Source organism: Pipra filicauda, unplaced genomic scaffold, assembly GCF_003945595.2.
Source record: "Pipra filicauda isolate LSUMZ 115617 unplaced genomic scaffold, ASM394559v2 scaffold133_size2016399_pilon, whole genome shotgun sequence".
NCBI classification, from domain to species: Eukaryota; Metazoa; Chordata; class Aves; order Passeriformes; family Pipridae; genus Pipra; species Pipra filicauda.
In genome coordinates this window covers 1,608,726-1,631,222 of record NW_024103807.1, presented here as the reverse complement: position 1 = coordinate 1,631,222, position 22,497 = coordinate 1,608,726, and the positions used below count along the sequence as shown (strand labels likewise).

The 22,497-nt window shown below is 43.3% G+C and overlaps 2 protein-coding genes across 11 annotated transcripts in view; both read right to left on the bottom strand.

Annotated features, from left to right (window-relative positions):
- Nucleotides 1-16,819, bottom strand: part of CKAP5 (cytoskeleton associated protein 5) — a 76,052-nt gene extending 59,233 nt beyond the window's left edge. For 6 of the 8 annotated variants that reach the window (XM_039378296.1, XM_039378295.1, XM_027719480.2 and 3 more), the window contains exons 1-6: nt 16,718-16,819; nt 6,777-6,868; nt 6,045-6,238; nt 4,746-4,952; nt 1,171-1,342; nt 160-292 (exon numbers count right to left, since the gene is read on the bottom strand). In XM_039378296.1, the coding sequence (XP_039234230.1) occupies nt 160-292; nt 1,171-1,342; nt 4,746-4,952; nt 6,045-6,238; nt 6,777-6,833 (763 nt within the window). In that variant the 5' untranslated portion in view covers nt 6,834-6,868; nt 16,718-16,819. Of the gene's footprint in view, nt 1-159; nt 293-1,170; nt 1,343-4,745; nt 4,953-6,044; nt 6,239-6,776; nt 6,869-13,242; nt 13,264-13,644; nt 13,666-16,717 lie in introns of those variants that run through there. The other 2 variants (XM_039378293.1, XM_027719481.2) reach the window with 2 other exon arrangements.
- Nucleotides 16,820-18,510: 1,691 nt separating this feature from the next.
- LRP4 (LDL receptor related protein 4) overlaps nt 18,511-22,497 on the bottom strand; it is an 82,153-nt gene continuing 78,166 nt past the window's right edge. For 2 of the 3 annotated variants that reach the window (XM_027719487.2, XM_027719488.2), the window contains exon 38: nt 18,511-21,857. In XM_027719487.2, coding sequence (XP_027575288.1) covers nt 21,522-21,857 — 336 coding nt within the window. In that variant the 3' untranslated portion in view covers nt 18,511-21,521. The remainder of the gene's footprint in view (nt 21,858-22,497) is intronic. The other variant, XM_027719493.2, reaches the window with a different exon arrangement.

Here is a 22,497-nt window from a genome sequence, read left to right as displayed (position 1 = left end):
TTTCATATCAAGCTTCTGTCCCAGACATGTCTTGTGTAGTGCACCCTGTATGTTTTGCACCAGTCTGAGTAAAAGCTCCTTTACAATTTAACACATTCCTTTACAATCTGTATACCAGTAATATACTTTTCAATAGAGTTCAGAAATTAAACAGTTTACCTCCATCTGCATCCCCTCCAACTGCCTGCTGCTGCTCAAATTTTGCCTTCAGCTCCTGTTGGGAACGTAGGAACCTGGTCTGCCTAGGAACAGCTGATGACACTTTGATCCACTCTTCTTCCAGTTCTTTTAGCTGCCGAAAGGGAAAAGAATCATCATATTGGAGACATTATGCACATACTCAAACACAAGCAACTCACTATATTTTTCCCATCTCCAAGCCAAGACAGCACTACCTTTAAGTTCTTTTTTTGCCATTAAAGGAGTAACTTCCCCTTCACATTCACTGTTCAGAAGATTTTTGTCTAAGTATAACCACAGAACAGAATACTATCAATGCAAAACATTTACCTAGGAACCAATTCTAGAACAGTCAGAATGGTGTGGTCCCTCTGTAGAGGCTTTGAAATAAAAATGGCTGAGCATGAAAGAAGATCTCCATTACAGCCATGCTATTATTACACATTAAAGCTAAGATGAAACAAACATGCTCAGCTACTTTTGATGAAACAGTGTAGGTTTTTATAACCATGCATTTTTACAGCAAGCTACTGTTTTCCACCTGAACACTATTAACTGAAGTGGGTAGGAGAGAAGGATGCATAATTTACAAAGTTTTAAAACAATGGAATGTTCTATCATAATGCAATGCCACTTCCTGAAATGGAACAGTCACACCCTGAATACCATCGCAACAAGTATGAAGGGATGCAGTTTGGTAAAAAAGAAAACCAAGAATGATAATGGTTGACTTAAAGACTTTCAGTGCAGGGGTCTTTTATAGGGCAACCATTCTACTACTCAATTCCACTCCTCAGTTTCAATAGGATGCTCAGAGCAACAAAACATTGTTACAATTTCCTTACAAAGAGTGACTAACATTTTGGGTAAAGTTACAGGAAGCTAAAAAATACATTCCAGCTTTAAGAAGGTCCAACACTACAGAATCAGGGAGGGTGAGCATGGAAGTGTTCTATCAAACGTTTGGATACAGAACAACTTTCTGCCTACCTGAACAGAATTTATGTTCTGTAATGGAGGTCTCAAAGCATCCCTTATCCAACGGTAGATCTCCACAGCAAGGAGCTTGGCTTCATCTCGAACAGCCTTTTCCCGAGATTCAAAAAGTTTTGGCAATACTTTGATGATTGGCTTCAGTGAGATTATTTTTGAACCAAATTCACTGTAAGTTAAACACATGGAATAGCGTCAGTGTCCAGGTAGAAACCGGGGAGTGATTCACAAATAATAACTGATTTTTAAAGAAACAATCTATGAAAGTCTTCCAGTGCACATTTAGGGATTGTGTCATTTCTCAAATCATTATTAGAGATATTATTTTGTGATGCTACTGAGCTACTGTAAAATTTAAAGAATACTTGCCCCATCAAAATTACCCTCAACACCTATCTTGGAATTACAAAACCAATTCTAAAATTACTTCAAAGTACTTAATCCAAACTGGTGCTTATACGTGCCCCCTTGACAGGGGCAAGGGAGTGGAGAAAAAAGAAAAAGAAAGAAGCTGTCCTTAGACAAAAATTTGTATGACCTACTTTTTTTAAATCAGAACAGAATCTCCTTTGTCTATCCTTGGAGGCAAACTGCAGTAAAAGCATTAGTCACTTTTGCACTTGTTGGACTAGATAATTATAGGGACCTCGGGTCATCTTCACAGAAAACATATGTGTTGAAATACATGCCACTGGAAGGACCCATAAAACAAGTTTCCCCAGCCAACCACCCTTCCTTGTCAGCAGATTCTACATGTTGTTGAACTTAACATACAAAACTTTCTTTCAGTCACTGACAAATGAGAACACAAGAACTTTCTTTTCAAACTCATGGTAAAGTTAACTGCTAGAGTTATTAAGGCATCATATATAAATCACCTCAAAAGCAATAAATAGTTTTGATTCAGAAGCATTTCCTCTTCAGAATGCTGAAGTAACCTTTCTACTAAGCACACTTTCTCTTATGTTTCCCTCCAATCAAGTTCCACATGAAAAAGCTAGTAAAAAAGGCTGCTCAAGAACTAGAATTTATATATCTTACTTTCTAGAAATTCTAGTGCGTATCATTTTATTGCCATGCCTAGTTTGAAAAATATTAAGTATTAGAACCTTTAAGAGATATCTTGGAAGCAGCACAATTTAAATGTAGAATATGATGCCCAAGATTTTTATTTTTGTATCATGACTCGAAAAGAGAGCATACTGGGAAGAGTGCCTATACAAACTTACTCTTAGCTAATTAATATAAGCTAATTTATATAACAATACAAGAAAGAACAGAAACCTTAGCACAAGATAGAAAACATCAGAAGTTAAAGTAGTTCTGCATTCAAGCTACCCACCTAGGTACAACATAGACAAATTTTGTTATCAATGTAGAAAGGCTCTCAAAGCACCAGACAAATTTGGGTAGCAACACAGTTCAGAAACAGAAGATGAAGTTTAAGCCCACAGGGTTCTATGAAAGAATTTGATCTTAACATCAAAGATAATAAAATACTGCACATAAGAAAAAAAGCAGATGCAGCACATTTTATAGGACTGGGTAGTTGAAAGACACTGAGGATGGTTATGCAGGTTTCTAATTACATTGCACTGTTAAAGGACATTTCACTAGATTAGGCAATTTAAAATAGCTAAAACATATTCTTAAATATGGGACAGTAGTTTCACTTAGCAGAAACACAGATAATGTGCTAAGCACAATGCTTTTGACTTTTTACAGAAGCCTGAAGCAGTTTAACAAGGACTATCCATATATATGCCTCAGCAAGTCCTCTAAAACATACACAGCATAAGACACTCACCATATACATTATACAGTTTTCACATGAGCTACTTTACTCAGAAAAGTGTTCTGTCCATTAATTCCAAAATTATCTGTTTCCTTTAAAAAAAAACCCTAATGGACATTGAGTTACATATACATGAAGAATTTTATAAAGCTCCAGTATTTTTCACTCAAAGGTAGCAAATACACTTGACATGGAACAAAAAAGGAAAAGAAAAATATTACTGAAATGTACTACCTTATCTTAAATTGGACTTGGTTTTTAGGGAGCATTATCGGCTCTCCTTTTTAATAAAGTGGGGTTCCAAAGGGCTCCATCTTAGGCCCTGTGCTCTTCAAAATATTCATAAATGACTTGGACACAGGACTGGAAGGGATACTAAGCAAGTTTACAGACAATACAAAACTAGGAGGAGCTGTTGAGTTCCTCAAAGGCAGGGAGGCCCTGCAGAGAGACCTGGACAAATTGGAGAGATGGGCAATCACCAGTCATATGAAGTTCAGTAAGGGGAAGCGCCAGATTCTGCACCTGCAATGGGGCAACCCTGGATGTACATACAGGCTGAGGAATGAGATACTGGAAAGCAGTGCCATGGGAAGGGACCTGTGGGTCGTGGTCGATGGCAAGTTGAATCTGAGTCACAGTGCCCTGGCAGCCAGGAGGGCCAACCCTGGGGGGCGTCAGGCAAAGCATCGCCAGCTGGTCCAGGGAGGGGATTGTCCCGCTCTGCTCTGCACTGGTGTGGCTTCACCTTGAATATTGTGTGCAGTTTTGGGAGTCACAATATAAAAAAAGATATTAAGCCCTTAGAGTGTCCAAAGGGCAACAAAGATGGTGAAGAGCCCTGAGGGGAAGCCATATGAGGAGCAGCTGAGGTCACTTGGTCTGTTCAGCCTGGAGAAGAGGAGACTGAGGGGAGACCTCAATGCAGTCTACAACTTCCTTGTGAGGGGAAGAGGAGAGGCAGGCACTGATCTCTTCTTTGTGGTGACAAGTGACAGGACCCGAGGGAATGGCCTGAAGTTGTGTCAGGGGAGGTTTAGGTTGGATATTACAAAAAGGTTCTTCACACAGAGAGGGTAGTTGGGCACTGGAACAGGCTCCCCAGGGAAGTGGTCACAGCACCAAGCCTGACAGAGTTCAAGAAGCGTTTGGATGATACCCTGAGGCACATGGTGTGACTTGGGGATAGTTCTGTGCAGGGACAGGAGTTGAACTTGAGGATTCTGGTGGGTCCCTTCCAACTCAGCATATTCTGTGATTCTGTAATTATTACACGGACAGTGCACACTAAGCTTCCAACGAGGGGTTTTTTGTAAACTGTCTTCTAAAAAACACACACTGTGTACCCAACTAAACATCCATCAGTGAGAAAAACTGTTTTTAAGAAAAAAACCAAACTGTATTTAGTTTTCACATTCAGTTAGTTCATTTCAAGTATTCAGAAGAGGAGAAGCCTCACAATCTGGAACAAGACACACTAATTTTGCTCTTCTTTCTGCTGTGAAAATAGAAGTTTGGTAAACAGCTACCACAAATGAAAGATATCCAGATGAGGCTTGTACAACACGGACAACCCTCGCATCTAACAAATCCCATGATGCTCTGAACTGCTGTTGTCAAGATGTATCAGTTAAGGAAAGATTCATCCTATTCAACACTAACAAGGCAAGGGCCTGCTAAAGACTTAAGCAGTAAATTAGACTCCACACATTGCTGAGAAAAAAGGAAAAAAGAAAACCATAAAAAACCCCAAACCTTTAAAGAACTAAAAGCTTACCTTAGTGCTTTCCTCAGTGTCTCTATACATGCTACTATGATTTTTGGGTTTTTGTTGTCCAGACCCTTTAATAATTCTTCTTGTATCGCCTCCCCTTTCTCGATTTCTATATACATTAGACATATATCTAGACCCAGCTCTTTGGCTCTGGCTTTCGGCTGATTGAACACCTTATTTACAACTCCAGATGCTACTTCTCCGGTTGTCCTGAAAGATGAGAGAGTACTACTTTTGGAACATTTATGTGAATCAAGTGTTCTACACCATTATCCACAGAAAAAAAGCACACACAATAGCAAAACCAGATTAAAACCCAGCAAGTCCTCATACAAAAGAGACTATTTCCTAAGCTAATTTTGAAAGTATTAACCTTTTGTAAGGGATAACTTCAACCTCTAGTTTAATCAAAAGAGCTCCTGTAGATCATAATTAACATGTTTCTAATACCAGACTACACCAGTGAATAGTAAACATTCCCAAAAGTGTATTAAAAAACACTAGTTGAGGTTAAAAACCAAATGCCATGCCCTGGAATTGTATATGTTACAGTTAGCATACTGCATCAGTACATAATCCCAGCACAGGATTTCACATATATTTCCAAGCTTCAAATAAATTCTATTATTTACAACACTTTTAAATCAAGGACTTTGCAAGGTCGTTAGGTTTTTAAACAATGCTTTGGATTGTTTTTTTAAATAAGACTTTTATTCATTTCATCAGGTCACAAAGTCAGCAGACCAAAGCATTAATCTAGCCCGTTAGGTGCTTATATTTCACCCTCAGGATTATGGCCTATTTCATGGGCTCAACAACAGAGAAGTACTAAAAAACATCCATAAAGAAACTGGCAGGTGTAAAGATTAATATTGGTTAGGTTGGATGCAACATCACATAACTACATTTTATTTCATGTATGAATTACAAAAGTATTCCCCTGAAAAAAAGGCTCCCTGTACAGATAGCCTGCTTTAGTCAAACAGAACAGGGATTCTAGTTCCCAGCACCTACACTACCACATTACTGATTCACTTTCTTTGCCATTTCAGAAATTTTTACTACTGCCACTAGTAGCTTCTTAGAACATTGTAAGCAATTTGTGACAAGTTAATATGCATATGGAGGCCATCTACAAGGAAAGCCTGCCATTCGGCAAATTCTCTGGATTAGAGAGCAAATTCTGCTCTCAACAAGAGATCAGAATTGTTAGTGGCCACTCCACAATTTCTGTGCAGCCTTTCTCAGAGAGTACACTAAACTGTCCTAACAGCCTAACAGCAGCAAGAAAAAGCTACTTACTTCCCAGCTACATGAGCATTTTCAACATAAGCAAGCGCTGCTTCCAGTCCTTTCAGCTGAGCCACTGCATTGGAGTCTGTCACAAACTTCTTTATCAATCCAAGATACTTGGACCATTCGGGACTCTTTTCATCATCTATCTTCTGGAAGAGCTTAAGGGCTTCTTCATAACCATTTAATCTTGCTTTCCACAGCTGGAAGCAGAAATAGGACATTTAAATGTTGTGCTAGTACAATCTTAACTCAATCTCACAAAGTTCTTCAATCATGTTTGAAAGTATGGTCAGCAATCTGGCATCTGCAGACTTCTTTTCAATGTCTATTTGAATAACATGCAACAGGACAAAATACTTGTTTTTCTCCCACCAAGAATGATCTGGCTAGAGAGATGTCAGTTTTCCCCACTGCTCTTCATTAGTTCTAACAACCACTGATGAGAAGGTGGGAGCCCAACAATGGTTTCAGCTACAGATGAATAATGAGTGTATGAGTGTACTGATCTTTCAGCACACAAGCTTACACCATGTAGAATATAATGCCACTAAAATCTGCTTAATAAAGGTTATTCAGTCTCTGGGTTGGATAGAGCTGATGCAGTTTCAGAGCTGTTAATACACATGCCATGTGGCTGTCAAGATTACCTAACCATGATGCATTTAGATAGAGAAGCTCTACAGAATCACCACAAGCAGAGATACACAGTAAGCCAAACCCAAAGACAGGATTTCCTACCTTGTGTTCGCATTTCTGGTCAATGGGCAGTTTCATCCACTCACTGTCATCCCCCATTGTAAGTCAGATTCTCTCTGTAATTACAGTAATTCCTGTGGAGACAGGGACAAGTTAGAAAACAGAAAAATACATGTTGGGTATATACATACTTGTATCTAAAAACCCCACCACACCAACCCACCAAATAAAAAAAAAAAAAAGGACAATTCTGTAGCAAATCTCACTGCTAATATGCAGTCCAAGTTTGTAATTATAGATACACACTACAAAGACCAGACCACTATTTTGTTAGCCCTGTAAAGCTACTAGAAGCCATTAAAGATTAGAGAGCAGTGCAATTTGTAGTATTTCAGACAGCAGAAGTCTCAATCTGTGAAAATTTTAGTATGCAGAGAAGGCATGCAGAATATAACCAGGAAAATGTACTCCAGGAAAAATGTACTATGATTAAGGCACTAAACCAAAATGAGTTCTCATCAACACTATAAAACTGACTCTTACTGACACGTGCTTTCAGCAACAGGTGCCATGAATCAGTGTCAAAAAATAATCGGGTGCTAGTGTAAGGACAGTCATTTTAACAACTTTATAAACAGCACAACTGAAACGATCAGTTACTACAAGAAGAACAAAACCCATTTTTAGCCTTAATTCTAATGTAGCCACCATCAGCAACTGTCAACAAGAGATCAGTGTTTTGCCACGTGTAGGGCTCAAATTCTTACTCCTTCGAGTTTAAGTGTTTTCCCCCCTCTCCCTTCTCCTTTTGATTAAAATAAGAATGTTGACCATTAGGGTACAAGAAACAAAATCTCAGGCTTAATGTTCATCTCAGACATATCGTACAATGTAACTTGACTGCTCAAAGAATAATGAGAGAACATGCCTGACACAGGGAGATCAGCAAAATGAAAATAGCAGCAGCAGTAACAAGGGCTCCCAACATTATTTATACAAACAAAATCAATCCAGAGAGGACGTAACATTTCAGCACACCAGTCTGAATGCATAGACAAAGACAAAAACTCTATAAACCAGCCAGCATACACAACAATTTATCACTAAAGGCAGATAAGTATACAACACTAGCATAATGCTCCTAACAGAAATTCCTAACAGAAACACTATGCCAGCAAAGCTGTATACTTTAGCCTAAAAAGTATTTCACCTAATACTCAGAGGTTTTCTGCAGAAAATTAATCCCTATAATTGGGAGGGGGGGTAATTTCACTGGTATAAGTTAATATAAGCAAGTTCTCCAAAGCTTTCTGTCAGCCAACAACACCAACGCACAGCTAACCCTAAAGCAAAATTAGGCTAGCAACAGCCCACAATAAAAACGGTATTTTATTCCTTCCTGGGATTAGTTATAAGATACATAAAAACATAACAACCCAACTGCCCAATAATTAAAAAAAGTAAAACCAAAAGAAAACAAAGAACTCTGAAACCCCCACCCGTCACCAACACACACTCACAGCAAAGTACACTGTGCTTACTTTAAATATTCACAAGTTCCTATGGATGTTAATACTGTTCTCACAATAATTGCACAAACCTAATAATTTGCCCAATGGCAATAAAACACAAGTCAATGTCAAAACAGAAGTTGACTACATACATAAACAAGTGCATCCAAGCATTAAGGTTTGCCCTTCTCATTTCCTTTCTCATCACAAACAACAATATGGCTATATTTTTCTTGACATCAGCATAGTATACTGAAAAGTTTGCTTTTAAAGAAAAAAAAAAGGCAAAAAAATATTGTTGAGTGGGCCAAAGAACTGTAAACCATTGGGAATGAAAGCATCACTCTGCTCATTACGTAAGAAGCAAAGTACTCAGAAGTAAGGCTGCCTAAAGCCCATTCTACTACTACTTCTGTTCCATTATCTTTTTTAATGTTCAACTTCCTAAAAAAAAAAAAAAAAAAGTTCTGGGTCATATTCTAGTCACACCATTCTTCCATGTCAGGAATTGGCAAGAAAAGGGTCTCTGAATTAAAAGTTACAATGAGAATAAAACTTGAACTTTGAAAGGCCATACCAAAACCAAACAATCACAAAAGGTCAAAAGAGCAAGTGAATTACTACGTCTCTTTGCATACAAGTCCCATCAGCCTTTTGCAACAGATCCTGCTTTCAGCTGTTTAAACTCTTTTGAAGTTCTACTGCTTTCATTTTCTCTGCCCAAACCTCTCAATTATTCTCTTATCCCCTCCTTCAGTCAGCTGAGAGGGCTCAAAGTTAAATATAAATCAACAGCCTCTTAATTCAAATTCAATGCATTTTACCTATTAAAACAAACAAACAAAAACTCTAACAAAACCAAACTCACCTCGAAACAAAACAAGAAAAAGTGCCATCCCATACTCAAAAGCAAGACACTTATGGCAAACATGGAAATGGGGGTTAAAATAGATCTAGCTCTATGATTGTGATGATTTATCTCCGAAAGCAAAAATGAGATGGCATTCACATGAAAAGGTTTTCAGACAGCCCACTGAGGGAAGAATGCAAGAGTACCCCAGTGTGAACACAGTTACAGCAGCAGTTCTGCAGCTAAGTGCCATCAGATAAGATGCAGCTTTGCCAGCATTAATGGTGTTTCCATTATGTCTACCTTCATCTTAACGGACCAGAATAGAAACACCAGAGTACCTCCTCAGTGTGGATGCAGACAACATAAATAGAGTGGTCTCTTCCCAAACTCACACTTTGCCAAGAAGAGTGAATTTTATAGGAAGTTCGGTAATTCTGAATCTTAATCAGAAACTTGGAGGTAATTCAAGCTATTGCCTCTATCTTGTTTTGTTGGAAGAATGCACAAAGAACCAAAATAAGAACAATAGTTATTCTCAAAGAAAACAGGAAGAGGAAAAAACCACTAACACACCTGCCAGCAGCAGAAACACCGGGATAAAACTGGCAACTGTACTAAGACAGTAGATGGAGCAGACTCCCATTTACTCCCTGTTCTTTTTGAAAACTGTCAGAAGCATGAGCTTCCTACTTCAAAAATAAAAAGAAACACTTATTTCTCTTGAGAAATCTGTTCTGCCATGGAAAAATCCTATTGACAGTGACTACCTTACTACAATCCTCAAATCAGTTAAAACCCTAAAGTTAGGAGCAACTCTATTAAAATGGCTTGTCCATTGCAAGACTGATACTGATTGACAATTATTTTTACCCTTACACATATACAACAGGTCAGTGCCACAAAGTGCAACCTCTTGGTAGTAAACTCTAGTGATACATTACAGAATCTAGAAGAAAAGGGTCTAGGATTTCCCTTCCCAACATCACAATGTACTCAGCTTGGAGGAGAACATACATGAGACAGACACGGGAAGGGGAGTTGAATGACCATCAAACAGCATTTCACCTATTTTTTTTTTTTAGTCTGGTCAACTCAGTTGCCCTACTATTTTCAGTGGTTAACATCTACAACGGTTACTTCAATTACAAAATGGGTTAAGTTACCTTCTGTTCAGAATCTGACATCTAAAAATAGTGATAAAATTATACTCCCCCCCATAATTTACAAATCCCTCTAGAACAGACAATTTCTCAGAAAGTAATCCACGGTCACAGAGGGAAAGCTCCTTCTTAAACATCCAGTCTTTCAAGCTTCATCACTGCTCACGCCTGTCCTAATGCCAAGATTTTGTACTGTCTACATCTTGCATTTACCAGAATAAAAGACTGTTGTTTCTCCTTTCAATTAAGTCACTGGGTTCTGTATGGTCACAGAGTATCTCCCATTTGACAAAAAGCTTTTTCTTAAAAGTTTGTTTGCAAAGACATGTAAACCTCAAGTCATTACTTCAACATCCAAATAGCAAGTGGCCTCATTATACAATAACGCAGCTAAATTCTGTTATTACTAGTGAATTTGCAGCAATGAAGTGTTTGACCTACATAGCTTTTTTGTTACCACAACTCAGAACAAACAGATTTAAGTCTTTCAGTGACTATTAATTTTGGTAGAATCCGGAAAACAAGACCTCTGAAGTGACTGAACCACCAAAGTAAGTTTTGTGAGCAACATTTGTCATTAAAGTCATCAACACAACATTTCCAAAAGCAAGTCAGCCAACAAATCTGCAATGGAGATGAATAACAAATCCTCCCTGACAGTTCTCGGCAGGGCAAGTTTTTATATTAGGGAGCAATGAGAAAATGAAGACCATGAGGAAAAGAACAGGATCTTTCAAAAGGAGATCACGTAAAAAGCAGCAAGAGTGTAAAATATTTACAAGGTAGCACAAATGCAGGAATTTCAAATGTAAAAGTGAGAATTACCAACTGAATATAAGTATGTTTGGGAAACAAATTAGTCAACACATTAAAAGATTGTGGGAAAGTGTCAAAACATCAAAGTTTGGATTAACCACGCACTACTCTGAACAGCTCCTACTCAACTTCTAAGTAAATGCTTTTCCTACAGTTTTGAAGGTTGGATAGCATCAACCTTACAACTTATAGTATGGGGTCCCGCCAAGGAAAATCTTTACATCATAAACATTCTGAAGTGTGTTTTCTTTAGAAGCATACATTCATCACCTATCAATATATTTTACTGTGAAGTGTCAGCTTCCAGACCATTTTCTAGAGAAAATCTAGAATGGCAAACTAGGAAGCCATTTTATGCTAAACAAAAACCAGATATTTATTGATACTGATTGTCTACTTTTCCCTATTCACTTTCGCCTATTGAACATTACTGTTGTACAAGAACATCATCGCATATTTTCATATTTTGAAAGATTCTCAAAAACACCAGTCAAGAGTAAGTTCCGAGAAATCAAGAGAGGCCTTTTTAAAGGAAAAATCTGTTTGAAATGTTCCTATACAGTAGGGCACATACTTGGAGAGTATATAGATGGATGTCACATTTCAGATAAAACTACAGTTCTCTGCCAGTGCAGCTCACAGTTTTCCTAGCAGAAAGATTTTTTATTTGTTTAATGGCAGTTTTGGGTCATATTTGCTCTTTGGCTCTGAAAAGATGAAATTTCACTTTCTGAGAAGTTTAGCCCAGCACATTTTTTTCATTTCGGCAGCCAAATCTTCCCACTAGATACAACATAAAGTAGCTCAGAAAAAAGGTTGAAAATTCAAGCAATCATAACACAGTTTTTTATTTTAAACAACGCCTGGTCACACTAAGTATCCTGAAGAACACACACATCTCAGAATCAGCCTGATCAGTCAGTGAAACGCTGCAACTGTTTTGGTAAATTCCATATAATCAAAAGGAAAATTGAAGTTCAACTAACAATCCTGAATTACTGATACCTAGAAAAGCAGCAGAGTCAGAAGCATGTTCAGTAAGACTGCATATGTTCCAGGTTCAGTCCACATATTTTTTGATGACAGACAAAAGAACAAGATCACAAAACCCACAGAAGATTATTTGCTGCTTAGGCAATAATTTTATAGATTTTTAAAGGCTGATAGATGAACTAGAAGTTGCAAGATGCACAGAATCTTGATGAAAGAATAGCAAGACCTCAGAATAACAAAAAAAAAAAAAAAGGACAAATGCATGCTAAAAAGGAATTTTGCAGGTTGTGGAGTAGATGACAGCTGAGAGAAGCTACTGCTTCAGTAGGAATGAAATGGCATTCAAGAACAAACTGCATTAAATTCTCTCTTCCCTGCTCTAACTTATATGTCCTAACTCAGTGAAATTCTAATAGCACAAAGGGCAAGTTATTGGTAATGTAAATAAACACTTATTTCTCCCGAAAAATAAGTCTCAATACATGGCCTCTGAAAGTAACCAAGACTGTTCCTTTCCATGCACCTAAAAGTGAGAGACAATGTAAAATAACCTGACCTTCTGTTACAGCTAAGAGCAAAAGCAATTTCTAACTGCATAGGTAAGCCTGGAGTGAAGCCAGTCTTATGGAGCAGAGAAGGGCAAAAGGGCAACACACGGACAAGTTTGTGTGCACTGACATAATGCTAAGGATTGCTAGTTGGAGTGAAAGATGTCAGTGGGACCGTGCTTATAAGCTGCAAACTCCACCATCCCTCAAGGTGTTTACAAAGCTCAGGCATGAAAAGTCTCATGTGATGTTCTTTAAAAGGACGGCCTGAACTGCTGATGAAGGAAAGCTCCCGCAGAGACATCACCAACCACGAGCTGCCTTCTTCTCCTACTCAAGCTCCCTCCAGCACGGCTTCTCTCCGCAACTAGCGGCGTCTCCGCCATCCCCAGCATCTTCCAGCAGAGCAGCCCCTACACTTCTGCCCGCAGCCCCAGACGCGCCCCCGCAGCCCGGGGATGTTTCCCGTTCCGCGGGTGTGTGGTCGCAGGCCGCGGCCGGGCACGGCGAGCAGGCCGCCCGCCCGCCCGGCATTGTCTCTGCCCGCCGCCCCCGCCCCACGGCCGGGCCTGGCACGGCCCCGCCGCGCACTGTCCGCGGCTCGGCCGGGCCTGGCCGGACACTCACCCTGACAGCTCCGAGCCGGCTCCCGGCGGCAGCGGGCGGGGATCGCGGGCGGGCCGGGCCGAGCCCCTCCCCGCTGCGGGCGGGGCTCGGGGCGCCGCGGCCGCACCTGGGCGGGAGCCGGCCCGTGCCGGGGCCAGACAAAGGCGGGCAGGGCAGGGCAGGGCAGGGCCGGCCCCGCAGCAGCCCCGAGCACATCGCGACCCCTCTTGCCGCCGCCGCGGAGCGGCCCCCGCGGAGCCGGGCGGGCGGCAGCGGGCGCTGCGGAGCCGCCCGCGGCGGGGCCGGGGCTGCCGGCCGGTGACCGTCGTGGCCCGCCAGGCTTACTGTCCTCATGAGTCATACCCCGAACGCCTAGACCCGTCAGAACAATTACTACTCTAACAGAGGGAGCTGCGGTCATACCCGAGCATGTAGCAGACATTATCCCAGGCCACCAATCATCCAGCAATCTCTAATTGAAGTAGGGAGCGGTTCTGAAACCCGACAGGAGGAACAAGGCCTGCCGTGAGGAAGGAGAAACAGTGCCTTCCAAAGGAGGTATGAACGAATAGCCTGGCATCACACCATCCACGCATTTCATGTTCTGCTGCGAGATGTGTAATGACAGCGCTCCGGTGGAGCTGATTCATCAGCAATCTCTCCAGCCCATCGTCTGACATTTTGAGATGCCTTTTCTACGGTGACAATAGCAACTGAAGAAGCTGGTATGGTGGAAATTGGGTCTCACTAGCTTCCGACTCAGAAAAGCATCAAGCCATACGATACAAGGTTGTATTTCTTCAGCCATCTTTTTAGCTAATCGAAGAAAGAAGCCTCTTCTAGGCACTGCCAGCACCAGCCATGCTCTGTATTGAATAATTGTCCAAGTTACTTTTCCCATCACCTCAACCTACCCCCTGTAACAGGGAGGCACAAACATGCACAGCAGCTTCTACTTTTTGACATCTGACATTCACAGCAACCAAGCTGTCATAAGAGGCAACCCCAAAGACCTACACGTGCTCAGGACAAGAGACTCTATTCAAACCAGCTAGAGCAACACTGCCTACTGCAAGGCAGTGTTTAGTTTAAAAACGAGGGTTCAAGGCTTTCCCATGTCACTTCAGAACGCCACCCCTATAACATGAACCGCTAGAAGAGTCTACAACAAAACCTCAGCAACACTGTATTAGTATTAGACTACCTTGTCTTGAAACCAACCACTCTGCTACAGATGCAAATATCTTTAATGCCATCCTACTCTGGCAGACTTCACAAATCATTTACATTAAATAGTTTACAAACAAATTAGCAATACAAGTCTATACGTTTCTTTTATAAACCATCTGCTAGCAGCATGGAACAGATGAGAAATACAAAGGGGAAAAAAGAGAACCTGATGAGCACTGATCATTACAACACTACAGTGAAATTCAGGTTTTCTGCACTGACTAAACAGAAACAGAACCATCGCATTTTAACAGACACCAGTATGAGAGGACCAGCCCCACCACGGCAGACCAGGTTTTCAGAAGCAGTTGCCCAGCTTACGTAACTGACCCATCCCAGGGAAAGGATAAGAACCAGTGTGAAAGTTAAGCCCCACCAAATACAAGTTATATGTGTACAAGAATCAGGAATCACATTCCATCACCGTGCATTCCCTTTTTTGTATTAGAATATCAAAGGAGAAGTCCCCCATCGGTACAGATCTAAACCGGTCTGAATAAGTCTTAATTTTCCCTATTTCTAAAATTCAAATTTTATTTCTTTTTGTCAAGTTGTCACATAATTTTCCCTATAGCAGGTCCCCTATTTAATGTTCCCAGCTTTGTGTTTTTGAGAATTATCTTTACTAGATCTACAACAATTTATTCAGAACCAGTTTGCAGTACCTGAAGGCCCTTTGGTGTTGATTCTGCTTTAATACACTGCTCTCTTGACGTTGCTTAAAAAGCTTAACCCTATCACAACATCTATAAGTTCAATGTGGGGGGAAGCTATCAAAACAGCAAAGTTTAAAGAAAGGCCGAGCCTGATGCAAGAGAATAAAAACAAATTCTACCTTTTGTACAGTCAACTGATCTGACAGTGGACACCAAAGAATCAAAACTATATGGGCACCTTGCACCTATTCTTCTTTCTGAGTTGAGCCCATCTCAAAGTTTTAGTAATAGTTTTTTGTAAGTAGCCTTTTAGAGTACTTCAGTATTTGAGACTCACAGCATTTGGAAATACACAGCTTTACACTTTCAAACTAATAGATATGTTCACTGAAAGCCTATAGCAATGCTTTCTGCAATACACATGAAATACATAAGGAAGGTCTCCCATAGCTGGTAACTCAACTACCCAACAACTACCTATCCCCTTCTCACATGCAGAACACAAACAGCACTGCAGTTCAGCAAAAGTAGCAGAAAATGCAACACTAAACACAAAATAAAACAGCAAAAAAGAAAAGCTTCAGAATAATTAGATAGATAATACACATCAAACACAAATCAATAAGGCAACTGTAGAACATGCAATTTTTTTTAAGTTTCTTTTTGCAAGAGTCCACGTTTGCTTAAGCTGCACAGAAGTTTCATTCCTCAGCCTCTGCCATGCAAAACTTCGTGTCTCTCACTGGCGGGGGTCTAAATTCAGGAGGAAAATCCTCTGTACACCAACCTGAAAACTACTGGCTCTAGAAGAATCACAAGACTCTCTCTGATTCAGAAATAGAATCAAATGAAATGGGGAAAAGGTGTGTGGGGTAAACATGGGGTCCATATTCCTATCCAGTCCCTCTTTGCAAACACTAGAGAGGATTCAACAGGAAGCACCTCCTGGCTGGGGGCCCTGGCGATTCAAGACTTAACACCTACACTCGACAACAGAGTTGCAGAAACAGAGACGAGCTCGTGATCTTCGCTTTAAGATTACAATTACCCCAGGGAACGTCTACCTTAGGACATTTTAGAGGGGGACCCGATCCCGCACGCAGCCTCGGGGGCCAGAAGGCGCTCGGTCCGCATTTCCCTCGCAGGGCGGTGGGAGGCGGCCGCGCTCGGCTCCCCCCCGGCCCCTGCCCACCGCACCGGCCGCCTCCCCCGCAGGCACCCACCCCCGGTAGCTCTCAGGCCACAACGAGGACAGGACGGCGGCGACCCGCGACCCCCATTCGTCCCTCGCTGCGCGGGCGGCCCGAGCGAGCGGCACCCGCTGCGCCCCCGCGGTGCGGCACAGGCCGCGGCCTCCCACCGCCACCAGCCGCGGCCCTCACCCCGCCGGGCCCCGCGGGCGGGTGCCGGCGCAGCCCGCGGGCCCAAGCCATGCCCGCGGGAGAATGTCCGCGCCGCGGGGGCTGCGCCTCCGCCTGGGCCCTGCGAGAGGCGGGGAGGCTCAGGCCCGGCGGCAGAGAGAGGCCTATCCACCCTCCCGCGGGCCCGGGGAGCGGACGGGGCAGGGGCTGGGGCTCCCCCGTGGAAGTGACAGGGCCGGCGAATCTCACCTGGGCCCCGCAGGTCGGGCCGGCGACGGTCCAGCGGCTGCTCGGCGGGGTTTGAAATCGCCAGCACCGCCCGCACCTCCCAGTGTCCGCCGCGCCCATTGGTCGCCGCCGGCCCCGCCCGCGCTCGTGCCCGCGCGCCTGATTGGCCCGTTTGAACCGGCAGCCGCAGCGCGTGCTCCCCGCGCGCTCCCGACACCGCGGCGCCGCCGGGAGAGCGCGCGCCGCACCGGGGGCACGCTCCGCGGGGAGAGCGCGCGCCGCACCGCGCCGGGGGCGTCCTCGAGCGGCACCAGCCCGGCCCCGCCCCCAGCAACCAGCGGGACGGGCCGCGGAGAGGCCGCCGTCGGGTCCCCAGTAAGGGCGCGGGGCGGCGGCGGGGCCCGGTGCGCCTAGCGAGAGGCTCTGGTGAGGTCCTGAGGCAGCCGCGTCAGGCGGCCCGACCCTTTGGCCAAGGGCTAAAGCAGCTCAGAGCCGGTTGATTCAGCCTTGGGGAACGTCCCGTTTAAGGGGAACGGCCTTTCTCCTCTTTACTGCGGTCACTGAGTTTGCAAAACAGTGACTGAAGAGGAGACTGAGAGGGGACCTCATCGATGTCTATCAGTATCTGAAGGTACGGTGTCAAGAGGACGGATCCGGGCTCTTCTCGGTGGTGCCGAGCAACAGGACGGGGCAACGGACAGAAACTGATGCACAGGAAGTTTCACCTGAACACGAGGAAGGACTGCTTTACTGTGTAGGTGACTGTGGACTGGGACAGGTGGCCCGGAGGGGTTGTGGAGCCTCCCTCACCGGAGATATTCTATAACTGTCTGAACACAATCCTGTGCCATGGGCTCTGGGATGACCCTGCTTGAGCAAGGAGGTTGGACCACATGACCCACTGTGGTCCCTTCCAACCTTATCTATTCTGTGAATCCTGTGCTGTTGGAGTACAGTGTTTTCACTCCTTTGTTTCTTCACTTCAGCCGAAGAAATTGAAGGAAAAATTCTTAGGGGTAATTGGAATAGAAGACAAGGGACAGCAGAGTGCCATGCATACAACTGCAGTTAATCTTATAGTGCCTTCTCTCCCCCCACCACGCTGTGTAAGCACCATCAATTTTTTAAAAAGTGAGGTGATTATATTTTTTCATGACCTGACTGAAATCACTTCTGCACTGTGCTTCAACTGTGAAATGAGCAGGAATAGAGCTAAAATGTTTTAAATGTTTTACATACTTCTTTCATCAAAAAGGGACAGAATGTGTTACAAGATTAGCACCAGTACTGCAGTGTCAGTTATTAGTGGATGTTTCATTCATTACTCAGCCTTTTGCACTATTGAAACTCTTGGTTACAAAAAAATGCAACAGAAGCTTGAACAAAACCCCTTACAGACAGAAAAACCAGCTCTTCTTCAGAGCTTTATTTTCCACTGGGCAGAGCCTTGATACCTCTCTACAGTCCTAATACATTCCAAAAAGAACATCCTCTTCTGCTGTTGCTGTGTTATAATGGGGGAGGGGGAAAGGGAAAAAAAAAAGAAAAAAAGCAAGGTGGGGGCAGAGTGAGAGGTATTATGTGTGTGCAGGAATTTGCAAAAGCGACTGCAGATATTGAGCCCTTCATTCAAAGTCACAGGGTGTGCTACAGTGTGTGCTACAATCAGGTTATTCTAAGAACACAGATCTGTTTCTACCTTCTTGCTCCTCTCAAATGAAGCAAAATTGAGGTTCTGTGCAAACAGGTCTGGGAGCTCCTCTTTCAAAGGAGAGTCCAAATAACATGCATGATTCACAACCAAAAGCCAGGCAGAGTGGTTAAGAAAAGCTAAATTTATATTAAATTATCATCAACCCCTAAAATACTGAACACAGTGGTTAAATAACTCCAGAAAGTCCAATGTCTCCAGTGAGTAACGTTAAAACCATTACACAGGAACACACGGAAATCACTGACCTTAGCTCAGGACAGACAGGAGAGAGGTTTGCTTTTTACATAGTAAATCAGTGCTCAAGAGATCATCCTCCAGTAGCCTTTCTACATTCTTTACATCCTAAGTGCAACGAGGGTCTTCTCTTCCCCAGAACAGGAAACCATGATGCAACCCCTAGACAGCATCTCACTGGGGCTGTCTAGGAAAAAGACACTAATTTCTGCCCACCTCGCTGATAGAGGACAGGCTGTGCGACATGTTGTTGCTCCTTTTCACCATAATAATTTGAGGAAGGGAGCAGAGAGCAGTTATGAATGGTTGTTAGGCTGGAGTGTGCAGGGTCCCTCCTAAGAAGCAGCAGAGAATATTGATCAAGGTGGAGATTACAAGCACCATGAGTTGTTGAAAAGACTAACTGTGTTTTTCCTTTCCACTCAACACTTGTGATTCGGACAGCACTTATTTTAACAGGCTGACTGAACCTCAAGTGACAGGTCTGGGCAGATGTTTCCCTTCACCCCTGTCCCACTTCATGATTTTGGTGCATGCTCACTAAAGCTATTGGAGCAAAAAAACCCCCCAAACAACTCATCCCAAAACTCAAAGAAACCCTGCTCTCCTACAAGTCAGAGCCTTCCTCCTCAATCCCCTCACTCCCAGCCCTGATGCCCCTGCCCCTACACATGGTTTCTTTTCAAATCGATTCTTCTGCCTACACTTGAGCCCTCTGGTGGTGTTCCTGCGTAAGGTGGCTTAGACGGGCAAGGTCTGTGTCAGATACACACTCCTCTCTCAGTTCCCAGTCGAGTCCACACCTCAATCCAAAAGTGCCTCTGCCCAACGAAATCAATGCTTCCCAGGCTGGAGTCAATCAAATAAATAATTAAATAAAAATCTAATTAAAAAAAAAAATAAATCCCTCTGGGAATAGGGAAGAATCCCACATTAACACAGGGAAATTTCCAAGCCTTAGCTCCAGTTCATTTTCCACAGGAATATACACCAGTCAGCCCAATGGTGCAGTTATGGACAGAATTTCAAGCCACCTAGCCAGGTCGAAGCCGCAACCTTCCCCCTTCTGCAAAGCTACCTCTGCTGTGAAAAGTACAGCCAACCCACTGGCAACTGTTGTGTTTTTCAGGGGTAGCTGGCCTGTTAGTTTATAAACAATGTTAGAGCAGCATAGGATGATTTTCCTTTTTTTTTTTTACCAGCTGGAAAAATATCACATGGGAGATGCACCCTCCCTCTATCTCTAAACTATACCCCTAGTGTATGTTTTGCTCTCTTTACACCATGGGTGGGAATGTACTTGACCTCTTTCTAAGCGATAAAGAGGTTACAGAGTTTGCAGTGAGAAATTCTTCACTGGAAAGTTCTGCTTCCAAGTATCTGGCTTAACGCTTAATGTTTTACCGTGATGGTATCCATGTGACTTGAGGGGTTAATATAAATCTCATTTTTGAAGAAGTGTCAAGAGATATTTTCTCTATCTTTTTTCCTTCTCAACAAACAGATGACAAGAGAATATGAAAAGGTGGCAACAGTCCTTGGGAGCATGCAAGCCTCAGCTCCAAATGCTGCTGGGCTGTAGCTGCAAGGGTAGGATGACATTCCCTAGAGGGTAAGGGCCTTGAAGGCCAGAGAACAACTGAAGCTCGTGCAGCTGATGGGAAAAATTACTTGGCAAGGACAGCTATTTAGTGGTAACAGAAGAATTTAAAGTGCAATTCTATCTGATAAACAACTACTTAAAATGGCCCTTGCAGCTCCCTGATTATTGTCTCCCATTCTAGGTCAAATGGGCTCAGCCTAGTAATAAAGCAGTTCCTAACTATCTGCACTGAGCATTCCCCTCAGACTCAACCTAGGAATTCTCTTGTCCATTATTATGGTAGTCAAAGGTCCTAAAGGCCAAGATAATTGGGACCTTGCAGAATTGGGACTGGTGGGGACCCAGCAGATTTTCATTTTTTATATATCAGTTATGCTAAGTCAAGCAGAATTCAGGTCTTGCTGAGATCCATTTCCTCCCATTATCTCTGCAGAGCTAAGATAAATACCAACCTCTTCTTCCCTTAAGTTCAGCACTCAGACTCCAGTACCCACAGGGAACAGTTCTGAAAGGGCCATTTGCTGACTCTTGTTTTTCCAGAGTAGAAACATGTTTTAACAGGAAAGGGGAGAACGGGAGCAGTGTCCACTGCCAGCAACAGACACAGTGCTCCAATCTGAGCATTCCTTAAAGTTTTTAGTAGCAGATGAAAAAGTAAGCAGTGATGCTCTCACAAGGTGAGTCATGGCAACTGTGGTGACCCTCTTTATGCCATTTAAAAGGTGACCTGATGCTGTGTCAGTGTCCTCTTGAGCCCCAAAGTATACCCCATCTATACCAAGACCTCTCTCAAGTCAGAAACCCCTCAACACCAAGCCTCAAAGAGTGCTGCTAGTGCTGGAATGACTAGAGATACTTTTGTGACCAGGAGCCAGCAATGAGGCAGCTCTGCTCTCTTCATGGGCATTGACCGTGAGCTGGATGGCACCGGACTTGCAGGTTGCCAGGGAACACGAACTCTGAACCAGATTCAGGCCAGGGGAGTCACTGCAAAAGTTAACGTGGCAGCTTCCAGGAAAAGGGAACATATAAATAAACCACAGACAGTGAAAATGAGTCAAAAGGGTCTCTGGGTTCCAACCCACCCATCCTCCCTCTCCAACCACAACAGCACAGCTGCCCAAGCTCCTTGCTGAAAGGCAGTCACAGTCTCAGGGCCTCTTGTGACAGAGGCTGGTCTCTGTGCCCTTCCTTGCCTAGCAGGCAGAGTCCTGTCTTTTTTGTGCAGAGCGGAGGGTAGGGAGGGTCAGAGCGATTTCCAAGTCACTTGCACTTTAGACCTCACTCTCCGTGGAGGGCTTGCGTTGGTGTTTCCAGCCCGTGTCTGGGAGTGAGCCACGCCGTTCAGGAGTGGCTGCTGCTGTGTTCACACTGCTGCATTCAGACTGTTCTTCCTGTAGCAGCTGCTCAGTTTCGGTGTCATCCAGTGAACCAGAACTAGCCTGGATAGAGACCGTGTCTGTCTTCATACAGACGTGGTCCCGGAGGATCCCTCCTCGAGAGCTCCGAATCTGCTTAAGGTCATCCCATTCGGAATCATCACTGGATAAAAGGCATATCCCCTCCACAATCTTGATCTTCTCCTTAGTGTAGCTGTGGTCAGGACCAGTCTAGGGAGCAGACAGATGAATGAAAATAATACATCTATGGAAAAATATGGCAAAGAGCAATGCAGAGCTGGAATGAAGACAGTGAAGCAGACAAAAAGCTGGACCTCAATGTAAACAGCCACTGGCTTTAACTGCCACAATGGCAGAACCCATTCTAACTTTCCCTTCAGTTCTTTACCACCCCTAGATGAATTCTTCCTGCAAGAGCTCTCATTCCAAATTCCATAAGACTTCAAATCATGGAAGGGGAATGAGGATGAGCTCGCTCCTCTAATTCAACTACACATATTCCCTGACAGCAAACAGTAAGAACACTGAACCTAAAAAGGAAGAAAAAACCCCACCAAACAAAATGGGAAGCAGGAACAGACAGAAAACCTCATGGTAAAAGTAGACAAGGAATCAAGTCTAGGTCTGCAATATATTTACATCTGAGTCATTCTAGATTTCCCTCTCAGGAAAGCACAGCTGGAATACCACTGTTGAATCAGAGTCTCATAGTGATACAGGCTAAAGGGACCACACTGAGATTAAAATAGTGAAATCTGCCTAACTTGGCTCACTTACAAATAAGGAGTATTAGAACATCTGATATATCCCTGAGTGGGAGGTAGAGGGAGTGGGGAAATATACATTTGGG